The sequence below is a fragment of the Ammodytes marinus genome (genome assembly GCF_949987685.1).
Source record: "Ammodytes marinus genome assembly, chromosome: 17".
In the NCBI taxonomy this organism is placed as follows: Eukaryota; Metazoa; Chordata; class Actinopteri; order Uranoscopiformes; family Ammodytidae; genus Ammodytes; species Ammodytes marinus.
This window is the reverse complement of record NC_137221.1, coordinates 22,090,361-22,099,061: the sequence shown is the minus strand read 5'-3', so window position 1 is coordinate 22,099,061 and position 8,701 is coordinate 22,090,361. Positions and strand designations below refer to the sequence as shown.

The 8,701-nt window shown below is 39.6% G+C and overlaps 1 protein-coding gene across 5 annotated transcripts; it reads left to right on the top strand.

Annotated features, from left to right (window-relative positions):
* Positions 1–649: 649 nt before the first annotated feature.
* On the top strand, positions 650–6,346 carry LOC307263741 (tRNA selenocysteine 1-associated protein 1-like). Of its 5 annotated transcripts, none has more exons than XM_080044979.1 (9): positions 650–806; positions 1,551–1,648; positions 1,731–1,830; positions 2,308–2,357; positions 2,867–2,998; positions 4,061–4,177; positions 4,288–4,483; positions 4,985–5,018; positions 5,705–6,346. In XM_080044979.1, exons 1-9 carry the CDS (start codon positions 783–785, stop codon positions 5,881–5,883), a joined length of 930 nt encoding a protein of 309 aa, XP_079901105.1. In that variant the 5' UTR covers positions 650–782; the 3' UTR covers positions 5,884–6,346. The 5 variants fall into 5 exon arrangements, with proteins under 5 accessions (XP_079901105.1, XP_079901104.1, XP_079901102.1 ...); XM_080044978.1 differs by having other exon boundaries at positions 4,282–4,483; XM_080044976.1 differs by having other exon boundaries at positions 1,716–1,830; positions 4,282–4,483; positions 5,708–6,346.
* Positions 6,347–8,701: the final 2,355 nt, after the last annotated feature.

The following is an 8,701-nucleotide window of genomic DNA, read 5'->3' as shown; positions in this document are numbered from 1 at the left end:
ACATATTGTAGGCCTACAATAAATATGAAATTGGTCTGGCAAGGTTGTCAAATGAGAGTTACAAGAAAATGGATCCTTCATATAGGGTAATGTGCTACCACTGGCCGCAATTATACAATCAAGAGCTGGAAATGGTGAAACTCTTTACATTTTTAAAAAGAACAATAGTAAAGCCTATCACTTCACAGAACATACAACAACATATTGATAATTACTACGGGTAGCCTACAGATGCACTGAGAAGTTCTGATAACAGAATAGGAGTTTCATTTATCATCCCATAGCCTATTCTTGGTATAAAAGGAAATGCATTAGCAGATCATTAAGCAAAATAGGCAACAAAATATAGACTAGGTAACATTGATTTGGCTATTCATCTTAGCAAAACAAAAGTTACAGGTAGCCTATAGATTCAGCTTTGGACTGTATGAAACCGTGGGACATGTTATGATGAGATTTAACCGGTAGGATGTAGAAGGAGTACATTTAATAGTAGTAGTGAACATCAAAATTCACAATCCACACCAGCTGGTGGCGGTAATGCTCCATTTCCATGTTGGGGCTCACCAACTGCCAAAATAACTCAAGAAGAAGAAGTAAAACGTAACGATCTCTGTCGGGTCGAGTGACGTAATGACGTAATGTTGATCTACTTTCTTCCTGTACTAGCCGGTTAGCATGTGCGTGTTTGAGGGTCCAGCTTAAGATACGACTTACAACATTTGTACTATTACTGTACTGTATTATTTTACATCGGAATATTTCGCACCTTCGGCAGCACCATGAGCACGTTATGGATGGGGAACGTAAGTTGTTTACAATTTGTTTAAGCTAGAAATCAGCCTGTTAGCTATTTCAACACGCAGTGTGAATGGAACAGAAGTCTAATGTTTGGCTCGTTTGTTTAACACTTTGTATGGAGAAATTAAACACAATAAATAAATGTAGGGTAGAGCAGTAATGTTAGCAGTGCTATTGCGGAGCTGTGGTGGAGTCTGACATCAACTACACGAGGACGGAATCACTTTATGTGGGAAAGCTACGGGATATTGTCATTATAACTATATGCAGTTGATGAGGAGGGGGATTTGTTTACATGGGCAGAGCCTGCAGTTAGTTTACAAAACACATGTACTCTACATGCAATAATTAGTATTGAATAAATCTATCTATCATCATAAATCAAAAGTAAATTATTTTGAGGAACCTGGAACCAAACGTAAGACTAGAATATATTTAGTAAACCAAACTGTGGGCCTTGCTGCTCTAAACAACAACAGTGAAACAGTAACTTTTCAGGAAGCTTTTCTAATTTCAAACAGTGTTCCATGGATCTAATTTTCCTGCAAGGAAAGTTTGTTTAATCAATATATACCTTAGAAAATGTCCACTTCCCTGTCGCTCCCAAAGTTACATGATTCACCTTTAACTCCCCCTCTCAACTTATTTGTGAACTGAAAGCCACCTTCAGCTTGGTATGAAGTGTGCTAACCTGTGTGTGTGTATGTATGTGTCTGTGTGTGTGTGTGTGTTGCTGTGTATATATACAGCTGGAGACCTACATGGACGAGAAGTTCATCACCAGAGCCTTCTCCACCATGGGGGAGCAGGTGGTCAACGTGCGCATCATACGTAACAAGATGACGGGGTAAGAAGTCAATCCGCAGGCCGTCGGTCACTGTTTTGTAGCAGTTCTATTCTGACGTTTAAAACAGTGTGTCGTCACCCAGGGGCGCTCTGGGATACTGCTTCGTGGAGATGGCAGACGAGGCCACAGCCGAGAGGTGTCTGCGCAAAATCAACGGAAAGTCCTTACCGGGATCCAGTCCGGTATGTAGAGCGTCGTGTTATTAATATTCACAGTTAACTAGAGATGCACCCATTTTTATTGTTCAGATCCGATTCCGATATCTAGGTTTTGGATATCGGCCGATACCGATACTGTCTCTATGTCATAATTATTATACAGTTAGCAAGGCTTAAGCAACACAGCAATTCTTATTCAAAAGAGCAACAGATATACATAAATGCATATAGGTTTATCTTAAGAGCTTTGAACTGTTTGAATGCAAAACATCAGCACTCAACTTTTGAATGGCTAATTCTAATGGTCTTAAAATTGAAATAAAAAAAGTATATTTTTTTCTTTTTTAATCGGAGTTGTCAGTCCGATATCCAATACGTAGATTGCAGCCATATTGGAACCAATATTGAATCAGATCGGCCCCATCCCTACAGTTCACAAAGTCTGTATTCCTCTGTGTGATGGAGACTCGTAGTAAGACCTTAATGTTTCTGTCTCAACAGGCCACACGATTCAAGTTAAACCGAGCCACGTTTGGGAAACAGGAGAGTGGGTGAGTCCAAAATGGAGAAGCAGGAAATCAATGTTGTCGATGTCTGCGTTCCAATCCCCACACTTCTCTGCTATTTAGTATGGTAGATAAAAGATTTAGGATGTCCCAATTCTTGTGGTCAGATTTAGTATGCTTAAAAATACCCGGATGTCTACTACATCCAGGTGGGATTTTTAGTGTGGAAATCAGAATGCTATTTGGGGCGATTCTGACCCACAATCCAGTGAGCACCGTCACTTGACGGAGCCACCGTATAAAAACAACCAGCAATGAGACGGATATATAAGCAAGAGGCAGGAACAAGGCGCAATGTTATGATAAAATAAATAAGTAAAAGTATGTCCCAATTGTAGCATACTGCATGCTAACTAGATTCTTTTTTTTTATCATCTGTAGTATGCAGTAAAATAGAAAAAAGAAAGAGTATGCGATTTGGAACGCAGGGTTAATGTCTTTGTTAGCTGCAGTAGAAAGTAATGGGCCTCTGTCTTCCCTCTGTCTCCCTGTAGTCAGATGTATTCTCTGTTTGTGGGAGACCTGACTCCAGAGGTGGATGACGGAATGCTTTATGAGTTCTTCTACAATCGCTACCCTTCCTGCCGTGGTGGCAAAGTGGTTCTGGACAGCATGGGCAACTCCAAGTGAGTATTCACTTCATCAGGCGTCTTTGAGCATTTGGAAAATTGCTATATAAATCTGATTTATTATTATTGTTACTACCAGTCAAGTCACCACAATATCTAGCCAACGTATGTACAGTGCCTATAAACAGTCATCATATCCTAATGAAATAGTCACTTGTTTTTTGTCCTACAGCCAGCCATTAAAATAAATAAAATACATGTTTTTCAGCTTTATTCACACATTTTGACACTTACAACATTCAAGTGTAATTATTTCCCCCAAATTTTCTGAAAATGAATAAAGAATTTAAAACTAGACTTGCACGGTTGGAAAAGTGATCAGTCCCTTTTTAGAATAACTTTAAGAAACATTCTCAAGTATAAGCAATCACCTTCCAGATCATACACAAAGTTAATTGGACTATTTCAGAATCAAATCAGCTGTTCCTTGAAGATTCCACTCTTAGTGTATGTATTGTCATGATTTAGTTGAGCCCCTTATCATTGACCATAGTCATCAAAGTAAACCCCCCACCTCTAGGGTGTTGACAGTAGTTAATTAATGTTCAGAACATTCCTGCATCATAACTTTTACTAAAAGAGAAATGTGTAGAAAGTGAGCATATGTCTAAATACCCTTGTTGAGCTGCTCACTTAAAGGACTGCTTTTATTTCAAATGTGTTAAACAATAATTAAAATATGTATTGTTTTATGTTATCATCCAAGTGTATTTACGTTCAGAATATTCTATATGTTGTTTAAGAATTAGAAAGATTGTGTTTCCCCAGACATTTCAAAAGAACACATTTGAGAGCTGTATTCGCAATACCTTGATAGTGAGACCGTGGTTAATATTTTCTTAAGGTTATCATACCATGTCTACAGCTGAGTTAATTGGAACGTGTGTGTGTGTGTGTGTGTGTGTGTGTGTGTGTGTGTGTGTGTGTGTGTGTGTGTGTGTGTGTGTGTGTGTGTGTGTGTGTGTGTGTGTGTGTGTGTGTGTGTGTGTGTGTGTGTGTGTGTGTGTGTGTGTGTGTGTGTGTGTGTGTGTGTGTGTGTGTGTGTGTGTGTGTGTGTAGGGGCTGTGGCTTTGTTCAGTTCCCAGACGAGCGTCTTCAGAAGCGTGCGTTGGAGGAGTGTCAGGGGGCAGCAGGGCTGGGTACCAAACCTCTCCGACTGAGCCTGGCTGCTAACAAGTGAGTTATTCTACATTGCTTGTGCTCCTGGTTTTTTTACTTGTGTACTGTAATCCAAATGATTGTGGGCAGTTTAAGCATTGTGTCTCTTTCTCCCTCTCGAGTTTAAGGAACCGTCAGCAGTCAGAGAACAGATCATGGCAGCCCAGCTCGGGGTACGGGAACAACTATGACCAGTACAGCCAGTACCAGCAGCAGCAGGCCTACCCGGGGTACTACCAGCCCTGGGGTTATGACCAGAGCGCAGCCGGATATGGCTACCCTAACTACCAACAGTATGACTACACACAGTATCCACCAGCACAGGTCAGCCCCCTGTCTCTCTCTCTCTCTCTCTCTCTCTCTCTCTCTCTCTCTCTCTCTCTCTCTCTCTCTCTCTCTCTCTCTCTCTCTCTCTCTCTCTCTCTCTCTCTCTCTCTCTCTCTCTCTCTCTCTCTCTCTCTCTCTCTCTCTCTCTCTCTCTCTCTCTCTCTCTCTCTCTCTCTCTCTCAACAGTCAGTGTACTGTGTTTATGTGTCTTGGTTTTATTGTAAAAAAAAAAACAGAAGTGACAACTTTTACTTACAGATAAAAAATAAATTGGCATATTTCATGCAGGATTACAGCCAAAAAACATTCCGTAAAGCCGAGACCGGAAAGGCCTTGTACAACAACATCCGAACTGTCCACACTGCTTATGTATGGATGTCATGTTGTAAATCTCTGTGTTAAGAAAAGGCTGGACTACTATTAAAAATGACGTGTATACTTGAAACAACTGAACAAGTCCTCATTGTTAACAGACATCAATCATCTTTTCTTTTTTAGGAAGGTGAAGCTGTTCAGGACGAGGGACTGGAAGGTTGGTATACTGGGATTGCACATTTCAAATGACACGCACATTTTCATTGCTGACTTTTTGAATTGACGTTAATGTGTATATTTGGGTTTAGCTTCTTTCCTTGTTACAATTGTTGCGGTTAGCCTTACTAAACCTGAATATATCCTTAACATGCAAGATGTTCTTATTGCCTCAGCACAAGGAGACAGCACTTGGTAGAGTTAAATGGAGAAGGTCAAATAAATAAGTAATGTAAACCAAACAGGAGCACTTGCCCTCCAAATGACAGATAATCATCAGCAGAGTCAGCATATGTGATATGATTAACTAATAGCATGTCTGTGTTAATATAAATAATATACGAGATGATTGAAAACATCATGTATATATTATGTGGTGTGTCTCTGTCTCTGTGTGTGTGTGTGTGTGTGTGTGTGTGTGTGTGTGTGTGTGTGTGTGTGTGTGTGTGTGTGTGTGTGTGTGTGTGTGTGTGTGTGTGTGTGTGTGTGTGTGTGTGTGTGTGTGTGTGTGTGTGTGTGTGTGTGTGTGTGTGTGTGTGTGTGTGTGTGTGTGTGTGTGTGTCTGTGTCTGTGTGTCTGTGTGCGTGCCTGTGTGTCTGTGTGCGTGCCTGTGTCTGTGTCTGTCTGTGTTTTTGTGTCTGTCTGAAGCCCCATTGTAACCCAACTGTTCTCCCTGTGTGTGTGTAGCAGACCCCAGTCCAGAGCTGGATGTGGTGCAGGCCAACAGGAGCTTCATGGAGCTGAGTGAGGAGCTGTACGACGCTCTGATGGAGTGTCACTGGCAGCCAGCACAGCAGCTCTCTACACAACAACAACACAACGACATGACACCACCACCCAGCCTAGCAGAGCCCCTCTACTGCTGAAAACAAGGACTTTACTACCTCCCCCGCGATCATTCATCTTCTGTTGCCTGGCTGTGTCTGGATTATTATTATTATTATATCCTTGTATGGACATAAAGGAGAAATAATTGAATGGATCTTATTGAAGTTCTATAAACCCCCTGAAATGTAACATCTTCAAAATGCATGTGAATCCAAAGGGATAGCAATGTAAAGTGCAAAAAGGCTTGTGTTCAAATGTTAAAACACAAATGGAAAGTTGTGTAGAATGTAACAGGAAAACCATCACAACTTCAAAACAAAACATCAATATAAAATAACTTATCAGACATTCACAATGCTAACACAACACAGAATGACCTGTTGATACCCCTGGCTAGTGGCTATAGCTAGAATACCCATTCTGTGTAATGTACTGTCATTAAAGTCCTCATATGTTTCATGTGATTATAATATTGTTTGATAGTTCTACTGTATTTCTCTTCTGATCCTTTCAATGAGGTTTTAAAGTACCTCATTGTTGTCATCTGTACAGGTTACAGCAAGGGATATACTAAAGCTAAGTAATGCAACATTGCTAGTTAAAGTCAGTTGGACCAAGTACCATTCTGTTGCCACACTGTTGATCATCGTTTCTGAATGACAGAACAGTAAACTGAGTTTAAGAACTTGACACTTAGATTGAATCACTGCATCCCAATTTTAAATGAAGTCAAATGTAACATGATTAACATTGTGATATCACTTGACATCCACTAGGTGGAGACAAACGTGTGATTTTTCATATCCATTGATATGTATGTTATAGAAACATCAATCTCAAAGAAAAGAAGGACATTTCATGGTGAGCATTTGCTTACTGTGGAAAAAATTAAATGCGTTAAGAAAGTGAAATGAACTATGAACTTCTCACAACTGTAAAGAATAACACGTCTGAAACTCACTTATGAGGCTCAACAATAGTCGGGGAATAATTGAGATCCATTCATTAATAGGCATATCACCAGAGGAAATACTAACTAAAAGTGTTTGAAATATAAAACAAGTATCAGAACAATAAGTACCTGATATAAAGCAGAGCAGCCCTTTTAAGGAATATGGATGGGCAGCACAATGACTTGGGGTCCCACTCTTTCCCTGACAGTTTGAAGTTTGAACTCCCTTAACAGTGTTAACTATTCAGTGTCAAAGAGCATTAACTCGTTTTGAGTTATTACAACAACTGCAGGAGTAGAATCCCACATAGTGTTGGTGAAAATGTCCTACCTGTCTTTTGTGTCACGTAGGCCTAGGCTCATTATATTGGGATCAACCCTCAGTATTAACAAAGCCCTGTAGGCCTAAAGCCTACTTGGGTAGCCGATAGATAGATAGATAGATAGATAGATAGATAGATAGATAGATATACACTTTATTGATCCCTTGGGAATGTTCCTTCAGGGTAATTCAAAATTGCCATTCTGCCAAATGGGTGACATTTCTGTACCCAAGCCTTCAAAGGTATACATACATTTGCATGAAAATTAAATATAACATACATTAAAGTATTAAGCAATGGCTCTTCAACATTGACCTGATTGTGAATTTAAAATATGTGTTTTATAACACTGATAAAAACTACAGTTTACACTGAAAAACAGCATTTTTAACCTGTCCCCACTCTCTATCACAACTCTTTACTATGAAATATAATGAAAAAAATCCTTCAGAATAATAATAATCTTTTTGCACTGCTGTGTGATTATATGTCCCCAGGTTTACACTCAGTCCTGTTACCCTAACACATTTAAAACTCTAAAATCCTTGCAACATTACAAAAAGCCCTCGCTAAACTGGACTATGAGCACTGTAGCTCTTCTGAAGACCAAAAGTAGGTTCCCCCCTTTTATTTTCAGTATATTGGATGATATTGTAACAGTAGTTGACGGGGTACATCTTAACGTTCAGTCCTGTTACCTAAATGATTTATTTAATTTTATTTGTTTATTTTTAAAATAATACTTTTTGATAAATCACCAGAATGTGCTGAGTGTACTCATGCTACTAGAATGGACCCTATGTATCTATATTTGCATGTTTATGCCAATTATATGTTAAAAAAAACTCAGTCCTGTTACTTTCAGTCCTGTTTTTTTAACCTAGTTAAAAATTAAATAAAATTCCCTGAGATTGACCAATACATCTTTTGAATAGTTAAATATATGTGTTAAGAGATTCAGCTTTGAAAAAATAAAAAATCTGAAGTTTAATTTGGAAGAGTTGCAACATGCAAATATCACCCATTTGGTGGAATACAATAAAACTCCACAACTGAGTAATTTTTTTTATGCCTACCACAGTTGCAGCCATTTCAATAAGGACACCTCGTTATAGTCATGTTGGGACCTCGGGAATACTTTTATTTTGAAAAGCAGGGTTGTAATGTGAAGCGGAGGAGGTGGGCTATGATTGGTTGCTGCTCACTTGACTGTGATGGTCCATGTGAAGAGGCCGTAGCAGCAGACGGACTGACGGGGCCCATCAGCTCTGCTCAATGGACAACATCTGGCATAAAGCAGGGAGCTCTGTGTGACACTTTACCTGTTCATTTCTCTTTCTGTTGTCAACATGTTGGAATACAGTTAGCGGTTGTTGAAGTGCGTTTCTCTCTGGCGTGGAGACCAACCGTCCCAGATGATCAGGAAGATGTTCTGTTTCCTAAAAAAAACTGGGATCAAGTTTCAACAGGATCCCAGAAATACAGGCAAGTTTTCAAAAAAAGTCTGCCGCAACTGCAATATGGTGAATTCAACTTTAATAGGAAGGCTGACTCTGAGCAAGTAGAGAGAGAGAGAGAGAG

Bases quoted from the DNA above. Each gene is read 5' to 3' on its own strand.
- LOC307263741 (XM_080044975.1), top strand. From the start codon at position 783: ATGAGCACGTTATGGATGGGGAAC. The intron at 1,831-2,307 runs GTATGTAGAGCG...CTGTCTCAACAG, and splicing joins CCTTACCGGGATCCAGTCCG to GCCACACGATTCAAGTTAAA. The intron at 2,999-4,060 runs GTGAGTATTCAC...GTGTGTGTGTAG, and splicing joins GACAGCATGGGCAACTCCAA to GGGCTGTGGCTTTGTTCAGT.